The 15,636-nt window shown below is 48.7% G+C and overlaps 1 protein-coding gene across 2 annotated transcripts in view; it reads left to right on the top strand.

Annotated features, from left to right (window-relative positions):
* Btbd16 (BTB domain containing 16) overlaps nt 1-14,182 on the top strand; it is a 47,258-nt gene extending 33,076 nt beyond the window's left edge. The window contains exons 11-16 of one of the 2 annotated variants that reach the window (XM_027930161.2): nt 5,456-5,547; nt 7,957-8,039; nt 9,609-9,686; nt 11,440-11,538; nt 12,895-13,083; nt 14,038-14,182. In XM_027930161.2, the coding sequence (XP_027785962.2) occupies nt 5,456-5,547; nt 7,957-8,039; nt 9,609-9,686; nt 11,440-11,538; nt 12,895-13,083; nt 14,038-14,106 (610 nt within the window). In that variant the 3' untranslated portion in view covers nt 14,107-14,182. Of the gene's footprint in view, nt 1-5,407; nt 5,548-7,956; nt 8,040-9,608; nt 9,687-11,439; nt 11,539-12,894; nt 13,084-14,037 lie in introns of both variants that reach the window. The other variant, XM_071610683.1, reaches the window with a different exon arrangement.
* The last annotated feature ends 1,454 nt before the right edge of the window (nt 14,183-15,636 follow it).

Genomic DNA, 15,636 nt, shown 5'->3' with positions numbered 1-15,636 from the left:
TTAACTGGGCCATTCTTTATCCTTTGGATAAAGTTTGTCAATTTCAGTTTGTCAATTTCAACCCCCACCTCCCCATCTTGCTGAACTCTCATTAAGAAAACATAGAACCTATAGGTCAATTTGGGGAAAATTGACATATTTTAAATATTGGCTTTTACAATCCATGAAAATGCTAAAATTTCCATAGATAGATAGATAGATAGATAGATAGAGATAGATATATAGATATATTGTTTGGTATGTGGGGGGGATACTGGGTATTGAACTCAGGGGCACTCAACCACTGAGCCACATCCCCACCCTATTTTGTATTTTATTTAGAGACAAGGTCTCACTGAGTTGCTTAGTGCCTCGAAGTTGCTGAGGCTGGCTTTGAACTTGCAATTCTCCTGTCTCAGCCTCCCAAGCCTCTGATATTACAGGCATGCACCACCGCTCCCGGCTTCCACTTATATTTTTAAATTTATCTTAATATTTATAGTTTATTATACATCTTACCTTTTACTAAAGGTCTTGTGCACTTTTCTTGTGTCTATTCCTAAAGGTGTGATTTATCACTTGTTTACTTAAAACATATAGAGTGTTTACCTGTTCCTAAGTGTGACTCTCACCCTGGACAGTTGCAGCAGGCACTGTGACTTATTAACTTTGTTCTCCAAGTCCACAATACTTAATATGTTCACTAAGACTGGGATGAATGATGTCTTAAATGCTCTTTAATGGGGACTGCAACATCTGAAATATTTCACTTGAACTCTGAAAACTATCGAATGTCTCATAAATACTGCAAGGATGAACAGAGTGATTTTCTGGTCAGCTGTCTGGTGTTAAATGGGAACAAATACTGCTTTAGCAAGACCCACAGAGCCTTGAAGAGTGGAAGATGATTTTAGTCCTGCTGGGTTTCCCCTTGGAACAAATGTCAGAACCATCCCGAGCGCTGGACAAGTGACATTGGACTGAGTGTCAATGAATGACTGCTAGGGCTTGGCCTGACTAAGGAGCATAGCAATAGAGGACATAGGACATTGGCAGAGAGTCACCTGAGCAGCAGAGCTGTCAGCAAAGGCATTCCTTGAAGATAAATTGTGGGTGAGTGGAGGGAAGGACAGGTGGGGTGGAGGCTGGACAGTTGGCAGGCGCCAGATCATCCATCCAGTTGACCCGCCCAACATTGTATAAGCGAAGTGTCTGGCACTGTAAGAGGTGTTGAGTGGACACAGGAAGCAGAGAAAATGCAGACCCATCTCCCAGAGCTCAAGTCTGGACAAAGTGCGTGCTTAAGGGGTCAGCAACCTAACCACTGTGGTGGGTGTACTGAAACGCCGTTACCAGTGTTCTGCTCCCCACATGTTGAAGTAGAACATTAGAGAGCACGCTGAGGCAGGCATATAGAGCAGGGTTTATTTAAAAAGGGGTCACATAGACTTCTCCCAGGAGGGAGAAGGGGTCATGGCTGGTGTCCTGGTATCCCCAGAAGTGAGGGTTCTGCCTTTTTATATGTCCTAGGCTTCCTTTGTCCTCCTGCTCTCTCCCCCTTATCTCTCTCCTTCTTAGTTGGTGACTAGGCCCAGGAGATACTGGGTGGGATGGCCAAAAGGTGGGAAAGAAGGGATGGAGGGGCGGCGGAGGTGGGGGGATGATCCAGACAGGTAGGGGCCCAGGGCAGATTAATTTGCTGTTCAGTCTGCTGAGTTGCTTCATTAACAGTTCTTTAGGATGGGCCATATTGGCTGGCTTTGGGACATTAACATTTCAATCTCCAAACTGGTTTGGTCTGTTTTCTTCCATCTGGCCCGATTCATCTCTCTATGCTGACTATCTGTTTTTTTGAATTCTGGCTTCTGTACCGTGCCAGTTCAGCCGGCCTGCTGGATGGGAGGAACTGACCTGGAAGTGACAGGTGTGTGGTGGCAGCAGGATTAGTTCATTTACCACATTTTGGAGTTGGGAGCCAGCAGGCCACTTCCTGGTTCATAGATTCCAGAAGGTGCCCAGGTGTTCTGTACAGGTTACCTTTTGACAAAAAGCCATCTCCTCTCCTCTTTTTGAGTTATTGTCCCAAAATATGTAATTTTTTTTCAAAATTCACTTTAAAATTTAGCATGTTATTTCAAACATTTTTCAAATATGCTAAGTAATTTTTAACATTTTTCAAATATGCTAAGTAATTTTTTTGGGGGGGTGGTACAGAGATTGAACTCGAAGCTGGACAGTTGACCACTGAGCCACATCCCCATCCTCAGCCTTTTTTTGTATTTTATTTAGAAACAGGGTCTCATTGAGTTGCTTAGTGCCTCACTACTGCTGAGGCTGGTCTTGAACTCGTGATCCTTCTGTCTCAGCCTCCCAAGCCTCTGGGATTATAGGCATGAGCTGCTGCACCCAGCTAACTCTAGATCTTTTTATTGTGATAAAATATACAGTGCATAAAACTTACCATTGGAAGCATTTTTATGTGGGTTCAAAGGCACTGAGTGATCTCCAGCGCCTTCATCCCCAGCCTGATGCTGACTCCCTCCTCTCCCGGCCTCTGCTGCTCTTGGTCTCTCTAGCCTCCTGCTCTAGAGAGGAATCCTTTGCCTTTCATGTCAGCCTTCTTCACCTGGCATAATGCCCCCGAGCTTTGTTCACATAGCAGCAGTGTCAAAATACCAAAGTGTGAATTTTATCACCCAAATTTGAAGTGCTTTATCTAGCAGTCTGTGGGGCTCCCCTGGGCTGGAGGTCAGGGAACGCCAGCCCCAGCTGCTGGCAGGATGGAGAGGGGCTGAGGAGCTGAGAGAGAGCATCTCTGGAATCCCAGCCTGTGCCTTGGGGGGAGCCTTGCCCCAGGCTCTGTCTCTCAGGAGGGCTGTAGGGGGGTTGCCTTGAGAGGGGACCAGAGTCAACCTGGGTATGTCAAGGAACTGAGAACTGTGTCCTTAAAAGGGACATGTCTAAGGGTTTCTCAGTGAACTTGAGGAAGCAGACACCATAGCCTGAAGTTTGTCCCCCATAGTGCTAAACCAAGGGAGATCTTTGCACAGACAGGACTCAGCCCCAGGTGAGTCCACCGAGGTACCCATACAAAGGTGTCCCCAGACTGAGCAGCCAGCCGCCTGCTTCCACTGTGTATGACATGAGGCCAATGCCCTGACCTCCAGGCCCAGAGTGGAGATGCCTCTGCACCCAGGCAGTCAAGAGGCACCAGGTGAGGTGGAAAGACCCCGGGCTGGACTGGGGCTGGCTCCGTGACAGCTGACCTCACAGACTCCAGGAGCAAGGAGTGGGCACACCCCTCTGGTCCTTTCAGATTTTAGAAAATTAGAAGCTGAGTACACCGTTTACTTCCTTGGATGTGGCCCATGGCTTGGGTGACTTAGTGGCATTATGATCACCAGGAGTGATTCCATGCTCCAGATTGTTGGGGTTGAGAGGACAATGGTGGTACTCAACAAGGTGCTGAGGACCCGATGGGTAGCTGTGCCAAGCTCCTCTCAAGCACTGTCACCTTGATGTCCCCCCTCCACCCAAAGAGGCACGTGTGGCTGTTGTTCCCACTTGACAGAGAAGGACAGTGAAGCTCAGAGAGGCTCAGACACATGACCAATGGTGGCTGGACCAGGATGGGACCTTGGCTTGTCTGACTCCAGAACCCAGCTTGGTTGGATGATAGCCGACCCGTGACCTCTCCAGTTCAGCCATGACAGTGGGCATCCCTGCCGCTTCCCCAAGAGGTCATTAAGCCTCGTCGCCTAACCACAAAGCTCTTCCCATATCCTCTGGGACAGGAGGGCTGTCCAGAGAGATCCTGGGTGATCCTTGGGGTCTGAGTGCCTCTCAAGGGAGGTTCAGGGCCTGGGTCCTCCTCTCGCCCAGCAGCCTCCTCTCCAAGCAGAGCAGCGGAGCTGGTGTGCGGCTTCTGGGTTGGAGTTTCCCTTCTGTGGTGGCATCTGATTATATTTAAGCTGCAGCTCCGGCTGGTACCCACAGCCTCAGCCTGGGCTGGGGAAGCCCTTGCCATGGGGAGTGCTGTGCCAGCTTCTACCCTTCTTCTTCCTTGACCTCTGCTGCCAGCCACCATGCCTTCCCCATGCTCCCCTGTTAAATGGTGAAGGAGGCAGACAAGGTGGTGGCATCCAGGTCAGGAGGTGGAAGGGACCTGAGTGTTACTTATCTAAGACACCTATGTTCTTAGGGCACCCTGAGTGATGGTGGGAGGGTTCCAGAACCAATAACCCCAGAGTCCTGCAAGTATTGACCTTCCTTTATTTAGCTTCATCATCACCCGCAGAAACAGGCACCTAGTAGGTTTTAGTAAATGCTCATTGAATGGGGTCAGAACGCATTCGTTGTGTACCCTTCCCCCTCTGACAAATCCTCGGCACCCCCAGGCCCATCTGCTGAGCTCACTGACATGGAGAGGAGCTGGGAAGTCCCAGGAATTCCCGGATCCCATGAAGGCTAGTGGTTCTGGGCAGGTTGGCAGGCACCCCCAACCAAGGGGAGATGGGCCAAGAGGCATCCATCCGGTCCAGCTGGGACAGGGTGTGATTTGGACTCTCAGTTTATGGAAAAATGATCCAAAAGTGCCCTTGCTGGTTTTATGCAGGATCTGTCTCAAGGGAATGACTTTGCATTTCCAAAGGGACTTGGAAAAATTATCCCCCATTGTCCCTATTTGTGAAAAATTACCATTTTATGAAGCAAATTATTTCAAAACAGGGGTGGTGGATGTGTCTGTGTGTGCATGACCTCTCAAGGGGAATTTGATCATCTCCAGCCAGCCCTGACCTTCAGCCTGTGTGGAAATTAATTGGCATTTAGCACCAACTGGCTGTTGCAGAACTTTTAGTAAAAAAGTCAGCTGCCGAAACCAGCCATGCTCATACCCACCCTTCTTTTCTTTGTAATTCTACTGGAATTTTTTTTTTTTTTTTTTTTTTTTTGGTGCTGGGGATTGAACCCAGGGCCTTGTGCATGCGAGGCAAGCACTCTACAACTGAGCTATATCCTCAGCCCCCAGAAAACTTTTGAAGGGCCCGATTTGGTCACTTGCTGCAAGGGCACTATCTGTAGGGAGGGGTCAGATGCCCCATCTGTAAAATGGGCTGATGATCGTTGCCCTGTCTGTACCACAGGAAGTTTGTGAGACTCGGGGGACAAAAGGTGGATCAAAACCCTCTGTCACCATGTGTTCCCAGCAGTCACTTAACATGTGTTTACAGTATGTGCAGAGCTCTTGGGGAGGAAGCGGGACGTAGCCACTTGTCTAATGACATTCTCTGGGGCTTGAGTCACAAGTGTTCTCTAAGCTGCCTCCTGCTTCCTCGACTACCCCACCCAGAGACCCAGGTGCCATCTGCCCCTGCTGCTGAAACCACTAGTCTATGGCTGGGCTCTCGGTAGCGCTCTCCCATTACAGAAGGAAGCATCCTGAAGGGCTTCTGTTCTTCTCTGTGCCTCTGCTAAGCTTTCCCAAGAAGTGCTGCTTTCTGGACCGAGACATAGGACAGAGCTGGCTGCCGCTGTTCCTTTGCTTGCGTCTGCACAGCATCACTAGCGGTAAGTGCCACCCCTGTGCCAGGAAAGCAGCTGGGGACCTGCCCCACCCCTCAGCCACTCCCAAGAAGCCCTACCAGATGTTTCCAAAGGAACCAGCTGGAATCTAGCATTGTCACTTCCGAGCTGTGTGACTTTGGGAGCATCAAGTAACCTCTGGTCTCAGTTTCCTTGTCTGTAAAATGGGGATAATCAGAGGCTCTGTGACATGGGGTGACGGACAGAGGTGGCTCTCCATGGTGAAGCAGGGCACAGCTGCCAGGGCCGTTTCCTTGCCATAGGATTGTGGGAAATGCCTCAGCAGGGGATTGACTTCTAGGTCACTTGTTTGGCATTTACAGAGAAAAATTGGATCAATTGAACAAGTTGTCCAGCAGTTCAAGTCCTCTGGAGAAGGAAGTGTGGGTCTTGGTGTTGTGGATCCCACACTTGTGATCAAGTGCTGGGTCTTTGGAAACTGTTAGTGATCACTGTGCCCCTGTGCTGCTGCCCGCTCTGCACTGTGGAGCTCACCTGGCTCTGACTTTCACAGGACTCACAGGTTGCATATGGTCACGGCCGCCTTGGCTTCCAATATCCTGACTAGGCATCGTGATGGCACCTTCCGTTTGCTGTCCCCCCTTGGCATGCATATCCAAACATCAAGTCCTCTTGGAACAAACATACAGCAAAGCAGGAGACCATGAAAGGAGCACTCTAAAATTTGTTGGGTTCATATTTGGCTGAATTTAGGCAGCATTACAGACTGGGACCTAATGCTTTCAATTCCCCTTTACTGCATCTATCAGGGACAAATTTTTATTATATTTTTTTGGTGGTGGTACTGGGGATTGAACTCAGAGACACTCCACCACTGCACTACATCCCAAGCCCTTTAAAAAAAGTTATTATTTTGAGATAGGGTCTCACTCATTTGCCAGGCTGGTCTTGAACTTGCGATTTTCCTGCCTCAGCCTCCCCAGGTGCTAGGATTACAGATGTGATCCACTGCTGCCCTCAGGGATAAATTCTTAAAGTGAATACCCGGAGGACAAATTGTTCAATTGATCTAAAAACTCTAGGTCTGTGCCCCAAAGCCAGATTATATTCCCTTGACCTCATGCTCTGGGTACAGGGGAGTCAAGTGAGACTTGGAAAGTTGGGGAATATATTCTAGGCAGGACAGGAAGCCACCCAATGAGATCTTTGCCCTCTTAGAGGATATTTGAGAACTTTTCAAAGCCATTTCCTTTTTTAAATTTTTTAAAATATTTAGTTTTTAGTTGTAGGTGGACACAATATCTTTATTTTTATGTGGTGCTGAGGATCGAACCCAGTGCCTCACACATGCTGGGCGAGAGCTCTACCACTGAGCCACCTCCCAGCCCTCAAAGCCATTTTCATCTGTCCACATGTACCAAGTAGCTCTGAAACCCCGGGATGGCTGAGGGAGTCGGGTTGTCTTGTCCAGATTGCTTCTAGATGCTCCAACAACACTGAGAATCTCATTCCAAGCCTCCCTTGCCAGGCAGGATTGCAGCCAGGGCACTGTGAACGCTGGGGTGGGGGTGGGTATTCTGTAACTGAAGCACACCTCATGGATGCCCATGGAGACCTAGGGAAAATATGGGAAGAAAAATAAAAACAGAAGCAAATTTGAATCAGCAATACTCAGCCTAAAATCTTCTTCACCACTTCTTTTAATATTTTGGTAACATTGTGAGGATAGAAATCTCTTTGCATCATGTGGGTGAAGCTGCACTTTGAGGACCATTGATGTCCTCTCCTTTCACATAGTTCCCCAAGAACCCTCCAGGATCACAGGGCACTGATGTCTTTTTGTAGGATTGTTGGGAATATATTTCTATTAAAAGATCATAAGTTGCTTTTTAAAGCATTAATATGTAGCAATGAGAATTTCCTGCTGAAGTTGAAATTGCTCTCTGATTTGGAGTGAATTCATTCATTCCTTTGAAAGTTCATTGGTATTTTGTTTTTCTTTTTGGTACCAGGATTGAGCCCAGGGGCACTTTAACCACCCAGCCACATCCTAGCCCTTTTTATTTTTTATTTTAGGACAGGATCTCAGTAAGTTGCTTTGGGCCTTTCTAAGTTGCTGAGGCTAGCTTTGAACTTGTGATCCTCCTGCCTCAGCATCCTAAGCCTCTGGGATTACAGGTGTGCACCACTATGCCCTGCTTATTGTTATAAATTTTTTAAAAGAAAATTCATTTGGAATATAAAAGAACCAGACTCTTTACACTACCACAGTGATTCTGAGTTGTCTTCTTCCCATTTTATCAACCCAAATTTGAAGGAGACCTGCCCCTTCCTTCCCTTGGCTCCTGACATCTTCTTTTTTCTTTCTGTGAGATTTTGGAGGTTCTGTTATGAATGAAACCGTAAACATGTTCTCTTTGTGCTTCTCTCAAGGCAGGGATCTGGAGGAGTTAAGGCACATTAACTTCTTTCCCGAGTCCTGGCTGATCCGGGTTACAGCCAACCATTACCACGCAGTGAGTCTGCTCATCAAGGGAAAAAAATCACCCGAATTGATTGCCTCTTTGACTTTGCCTTTTCTGAAGATGTGTTTCATGTTTGCCACCTCTGGGTCTCTGAGGCCTGGATCCTCCTCCAGGGGAATCAGGGAGAGCTGGACCTGGGAAGGAGAGGAGGGAGGAGGCCCAGCCTGGGAATCCTGGTGTTCAAGGCCTGTGCTCTGATGGTCTGCAGCATGGGGGCTCCAGTCACCCCAGCCTCCAGAGCCCCCACTAGCCATGAACGTGTCATGTGCTTATAAGTGAAATTTTTCAACATGCAGAGAAATAGAAAATAAATACCCTTAGACCCATCACCCAAAGACAACTGCTGTTGACATCTTATGATATTTATTATCTTTAAGCCTTTTTAAAATATATAATGTACTCAAGTATATGTACTTCCTAACACCTTTCTTAATGGCTGCCAACCCTTTCACCCACAGAATGTGCCAGAGCTGCTGTTATTGGACTTTCCCTTATTATAGAAAATGTATAGTGTTTCTAATTGTTTAATGTTATAAATGATCATATGGGGAACATATTTTTACATCACCATTTATTTTTCTGTGCTTTGAATTGTTTCCTTAGAGGAGATTTTCAACAGCAGAAATACTGGCTCTAAAAGGAATGTGCATATTTGTTCTTGATAGATATTAACAAATGTTGGGACAAAAATCACTCTTTCTTCAGAAATAAATGAATATGCCTGGCTTTGTACATCCTCAACAATATACAGCATTTTAATTTCAAATGACTTTTGTTGACCGTGAAGGGGACAATGGCATCTCAGTTTTGAGTATGCATTTCCTTTATTACTAGTAAATATGAATATTTTTCCAGGCCAGCATGTCCCTCTTTGTGAATCATCTATGCAAACTGCCATATTTCTCATGGGTTTCCAATCAAGCATCTGTAGAGATGAAGCTGGGCATTGTTCAAGGTCTGAAGATGCATGAGTCACTAGTTAAAATGCAACCAGCTCTACAAATGCCTTTTGTGATGGCAAACCAGCCTCCGGGCTCCACCCTCCTTGCACATTAGAAATGACTTCATGGATGGTGCTTCTCTGGGACAACTCAGAAGGAGGCTGTAACAGAGTACCCCAGGGACAGTCTCTGGGGCTGACACCTCAGGAAGTCCCCTCAGACTCTCTCTTCTCCCCTCTGACCTGCCACCTCCTTCCCTTTGCTGGTAGCTGCCAGTGTCATCCTTCTGGGGACACCCCACCCCATCCCCGCTGCCCTGTCCGTGGAGTTGGTCATGGGGCTCTTACTTGTTCTGGACTTTCTGACCGTGGCCATTCTCAGCCTCATAACCGAGATCTTTTTCTTCTCTCTATATTCTCTGAAAATATTGAGCACAGGGCCCAACACATAGTAGGTTTTCCATAAATTCTTGTGGACCAGATGAATGGCTGGACAGAGGGTCTGGAGATGGAACTCTTCCCAGTACCCTGGTGGTGGTGGTGGGGAGACCCAGAAAGATGGGGGGGGGGGCGACAGTCTCCTTTCCACTGCTGGTAAGCCGCGTGCGTTTCCCTTTCAGGTGGAGAGCGGAGGTGACATGGCCCACCTAAAAGATCTGACCACCCAGGCTGTGAGATTTGGGCTGCTTTTTGACCAGGTGCTGAGAACTGGACTCAAGCAAGGGGAAGAACCGTGCCCTGCACTTGATCAAGGACCTCTGTAGGGCGGGCCATGATCTTTTCTCCTCTGATAGGAGAGTCAGGGGCCCCCAGAACAGGAGCCTGTGACAGGACATCCAGGAATCCAACCTGTGTACCCCAGATTTTCCCAGGATAGACTGTCCTGGTTTCCCCAGGATAGAAGAGTCTTCCTGGGATCCAAGTCTTTCCATTCTAAAACCAGGAAAGTCCTGGGAAACGGATGAGGAGTTGATTCTCCCAATTTCTCACAAACATGGACGCCTCCCAACAGGCTGGACAAGCCTCCACTCCAAGTCTGTGTTGAAGCTTGCAAGGGTGTACTTATTCCCAGCAGCTACTTTGACAAACCCCATCGGGGGCCAAGGAGCTGGGGTGAAGGCATCCTGGCGTTCAGGCATGGGGAGCATCTACAGCCAGTGTCTGTTGTCTTGTGCTTCCGGTGATGGGCACAGGCTGCCGCTCTCCTTCCTCCTCCCTAACCTATTAAGCCCAAGTTTTCAGTTCTGCAAAATATTTCAACACAATTGATACAGGAGCATGGAAATGGGTTGGAAACCATAATCTGGAGCTCATATCTAGCATTGTATTAATTAGTATTATAATTATTATACCATACTATAATTATATTATTTTTATAATTCTATTAGGTAATTATTATACATATTAAATTCTATATTTAAGTTTTTATAGGTGTTCCACATCTGGGATGATGGCACAAAATGGGCTAAAGGCATTCCAGGAGGGATCACCAAAGAATTCAATGTTTCAAGGACTGGGGATCCCAAATCTTTCATCTGAGAGAATCCCCTGGATCAGCCCTCTGATTGCAGAGACCCACCTAAGTGGGTGTAGATTGCAGGAGCAAGTACCTTGAGCAGGGAGTGCCTCTTAGATCCATCAAATTGGAACAAAACACTTTGTCTCAAAGGTCTGCAAAGCACAGGTCACCTAGGAACATACCTAACTCATGCCTTTCCTCATTAAGGAACATGCAGAGTAGACATATTGTCCCTACTCAGTATCAACTACTAACTCCTACTAACTGTACTGTTAGTAGTAATAATAATCAATATTAACCTGCCAAAAAATTGATGACGTCTGTCTAAGTCAGCTTTTTCATTGCTGTGACCAAAGAACCTGATAAAAAATTTTAGAGAACGAAAAGTTTATTTGCGGCTTGGGGTTAAAAGATCTAAGTCCATAGATAGCTGACTCCATTTCTCTGGACCTAAGGTGAGACAGAACATCATGGCGGAAGAGTGTGGTGGAAGAAAGCAGCTGGGGACATGGCACCAGGAAGCAGAGAGAACTCCACTTACCCAGGGCAAAATATGAACCCCAAAGGCACACCCCCAGTGACCCATGTCCTCCAGCCATACCCTACCTACCTACAGCTACCACCCAGTTAATCCATTCAAGTGGATTAATCCACTGATTGGGTTAAGGCGCTCACAAAATAACCAGATCATTTTACCTTTGAACTTACCTGTGTTTCACATGTGAGCATTTGGAGGACGCCTCACCTCTACGTCATAACAAAGTCATCACTTGGCTTCCCCATGCTTCGGGGGCTGAAATTGCTATTGCATTTCCACTTTCAGGTCCCTTGTCAATGAGTTGCTTTTGGTGTCACTCGAGTTTGCCGTCCCCTTGCCTTGGAATACTGAAGATCGCCCTCCTTTACTTGGTTGCTTCTCTCTCCCTCTGTAGGAGAACACCACTCATTCAAAGATGATTTCTATATATGGATTCTTCTTTGAGATAAAGGGAATCAAACATGACACCACCTCTTACAGTTTTTACATGCAGGTAAGGACAGCACCGAACAGTTACGTCTCTGATACAAGAATCTACAGTCTGTCAATTTGTATTGATCAGTAATGGTTGATTGATTAGTGATTCACATGGACTGTATTGTAAGTGCTCATACACCTGATATCATTTGATTTTTACTACCACCTCAGGAGATAGGTATTGTGAGCCGAGGAGGATCTCAAGATTGGGTGACTCCATGTTTGTATGTCCTCTGCAGAAAAGCCAGGGTTGAATTTCGGTCTTCCTCCTTTCCATTTAGGATTTGATTCATCTTTGATTTGTACTCAATGGGTGATGTCCTTCTTCCATGGAGGCAATGCAGAGTGCCTACCAGTGGGAGGGGGCAGCCGTTTAGAGCCACAGCATGGCAGTGGGCGGGATGCTGAGGAGTCGGTGCTCCTGCTGGACCCTGACGAGAGGCAGGGGACAGCCATGAATGAGCAGAGAGGTAGTCAGACTGCCTGGTGCGCTGGATGAGCTGGGAAATTTCCCTGAACCCCTAACCTTTAAGATGGGAAAGGTCACAAGACCCGCCTCACCAGGATGGCTATGGGCATTGATGCACTGATTTGTGTGAAGGGCTTGGAACGGGGTCTGTCGCGGAAGGCGCTCTGTGTTTTTGTTTTGTTTGGTGCTGGGGGCTTCCTGCATGCTAAGCCTGTGCTCTCCCTCTGAGCTAATCCCTGTCCAACACTGTGAGTGTCAGCACTGACGATGGTTATGACTGACCTCTGTGATGAAGGGCTGCTGTGGTCCGCGTAGGATCTACGTAGCAGTCTCTCTTCTGTACCATTTGCAAGCTTCCTGACTTAATCTTCCCATCACCACTGCCAGTCTCTGAACCTGGAAAAGGGGGAGCTTTGAATGACTGGCTGAATGGGTGGATAAATGAACAAATGATGACTCTGAGTTTTATTCCCAGTGCTCTCACCTTCTGGAAGGGCAAGTCTCTTCCTTGGGCCTCCATTCTGGTCCCCAGTCACTCAGGCATCTCCCTATACAAGGGGTTTTATTGGATAGAAAAGATGGGTCATGGAATACCACCAGTCTAAAGGCCGTAGGAATCCTGGGTCAGGGTTTCTCCTCACTCAAGAACATGCAGAAGCAACAACAGAGCTTGACTGGGTGTTTTTCTGGGTTGGCCGAATCCCAGTCCATCTGACAGTGGTCTGTGCATGGTGAGGGCTCAGATGCCGGCAGACTCAGTAGTGGCCTTCAGGAGCTGATGCCATTTGGGAAGTGCCCCCTGCTGTCTGCACACAGGAAGGGTCTATGTGCCCAGAACGGGGTTCCACCAACCCTGGTCACCCCAGTCACAGGTCCACCTGGGATGGGTCACTCTCTTTGCAGAGAATAAGGCACACAGACTTGGATTCCCCCTCTACCATCTGCGAGCACAGTGCTGTCAGCCTGAAGTCAGAGCGTCTGGTGAAGTATGAGATCCGAGCCCAGACCCTGGTGGAAGGCAGGTGGCAGGAGTTCAGCACTAACCAGATCACACAGAAGTTCGGCTTCGTCCAGCCTTGCTGCAAAAGCCACGTGAGCGTTCCTTTTAGTCTCATTTCTCTTGGATTTCCTTTTGCTCCTTCTCTCTCCCATCCCATTTTGGGGGCCCCTGGCTTCCAGTCATCCACAGGAGGGCAGCTGGGACTGCCCAGAAGCCAGAGAAGACTTCTCAGTCCCACAGCCCGTCAGAATCACCTGGGCCTAGAAACACTCAAGCCTCCCCAGAGCAGGAGACCACATGCTGCATGAATGAGGCCTGTTTTTTTTTTTTTTTTTTAATTAGGGAGTGAATCCAGGGGCGCTTAACCACTGAGCCACATCCCCAGCCCTTTTTTGTATTTTATTTAGAGACAGGGCCTCACTAAGCTGCTGAGGCTGGCTTTGAACTCGCGATCGTCCTGCCTCAGCCTCCCAAGCCACTGGGTTTACAGGTGTGCACCACCACGGCCGGCTGAGGCCTGGGGTTTTTATAAATGCTTCCCAGATTACTTCCTGTGCTGTTGGAAATCAGGATAGCAACTTTCTTTGTGGACTAAGTGGGGCAGTGGGATATTAATGGGTGAGAACAGGAAGGAGACGTCTGAGGGCTGCAGGTGTGTGTGTGTGTGTGTGTGTGTGTGTGTGTGTGTGTGTACACTAGGGATAGAACCCAGGGCCTTGCATCTGCCAGGCAAGGGCACTACCTGTGAGCCAGGTCTCCAGCCCCTGCAGACATCCCCTACCTTGGGGACGCGGGAGCTGCACAGACATTCTGGCTTTGCGAAAACTCCCAAGTGCACTCAAGACTTGTTGACTTTGCTGTATTTAAAGTATGCCTAGAATTTTAAGAGTCTTTAACCCCCCCCCCCCCAGGTGATCACGAGGTGCAGCAGGGCTGGGAACTGCCCACTGTTACAGTGGAGGGACCTCCCTGTCCCCATCCTGGAGGATATGAGTTGTGTTCTTATCCTAAAATTCCCATTTGCTTTGTTCTGTTTCATATTTTAGGCCCTGAAAATCCAAACTGTGGGCATCCCGATCTATGCAAGTTTTGCATTCATCTTCCCACTATCTTGACAGTTTCCAGAAGATTCTATGGGATTCCCCCCCATGTGGGTCTGCATAAAAGGAAATAAAATGACCTTAAAGGGGACTCCAGTGTGCAGCTGACTGTCCTAGTTAGCAGTGTTTCCTTAGAACTTTTGTCCTCACTTGAGGATAGAAAGTGCCACAAGGCCACTTGCCATCCTTGGCCCCAGAGCACCCCAAATTCCACTTCCCGGGGGTGTGGTGGGAGCACCTGCATCCACAGGCCTCAGAATCTCCCTTCTGCTGGCTGCAGCTCCACCTGTACCCGGAAGGACACACCTGACCCTTGTCCCTGACGCTGTGGCTCAGCCAGAGACAGAAATAAGGAGGGAAGGAGCCGAGTGACTGTCATCCACCTTTTCAGATGGGACTGCATGGTTTGGGGCAGTGGGGTAAGAGCCTTTCTCCCCCTTGTGGGTGAGTTTTCTATGGTAGTGTAACCAAACACCCCAAGTGTCCCCACCTAAACCACACGTCTTTCATGGTTTTCACGGCTGAGGAATCCAGATGAGCTTCCTGGGTCCTGTGCTCAGGGCCTCTACAAGACTATGGTTTAGTGGCAGTCGGGCAGTGTTCTCATCCAAAAACGTGCCCAGCAAGGACACAACCTGTGCCAAGCTCATTCAGGTTGTCAGCAGATGCATCTTCTTGCAGGTGTGGGATCACGGCCCCAGTAGTTACTGGCTGTTGGGAGAGGTCGCCCAGGTCCTGGAGGGAATTTACAGAAATTTCAAGGCACCCTGTTGGCTTCTTGAAGGCCAGCAGGAGAACCCCTCACTCTGGCCCTCTAGAACAGTCTTACACGATGTACCGTAATTGTGGGTGTAACACCCACCCCTGCCTTTGCCCTGGTCTCTGGGCTAGAATGAAGCTGCATGTTCCACCACATCCAAGGAGAGAGGATTCTACAAAGGTCACCTTAAGGGGTGTCCACACCAGTGTGTCACCTATTGTCTCTGGACAGTGATGGCGAGTTAAGAATGCACTGTAGAGAGTGAGGTGGCTGAAATCAACCTAAAGATCACTTAGAGTCAGGCCCAAGTGAAGGAGGCTTCTTCCCAGCAGGAACCCAAGCAGGGTGGCGTGGGAAGGAGATGAGCTGGCGGGGAGCTGGCCTGGTGGGAGAATGGGAGCTGAGGAACTGGGTGCTGGGAACGGCTGGCAGGTCCCCTCCCTCATGCAAACCTGCTTCTCAGCCTCCCTCACCTGTGGGAAGTGGTGGTGGGAGCTGGGGAGAGGAGAGGCCAGGAGGCCAGGGCAGCTGTCGCCCTGTGTGGAGGCCATTCCTGGAGTGGCTGTGTCCTCTGCGGCTCCAGCTGGCTCTGGCGCCTCCAGTGCCACCCCAGCTCTTCCCAAGCAGCCTCCAGGGCCCAGCAAAGGGTCCGGCTCCTGTCCTGATACCAGCCCTTGTCCCGCGTCCCTCCAGCCCTCAGGGCTGTGCAGGCGTCCATCACTGCCAGGCACCAGGCTTCTCATTCTCGCGCTTGGCATCATTTCTTGACATCATTCTGCCTCCTC

The sequence above is a fragment of the Marmota flaviventris genome, chromosome 4, assembly GCF_047511675.1.
Source record: "Marmota flaviventris isolate mMarFla1 chromosome 4, mMarFla1.hap1, whole genome shotgun sequence".
Classification (NCBI taxonomy): domain Eukaryota; kingdom Metazoa; phylum Chordata; class Mammalia; order Rodentia; family Sciuridae; genus Marmota; species Marmota flaviventris.
The sequence above is the reverse complement of the archived record's forward strand: the minus strand, read 5'-3'. Positions and strand labels throughout refer to the sequence as shown.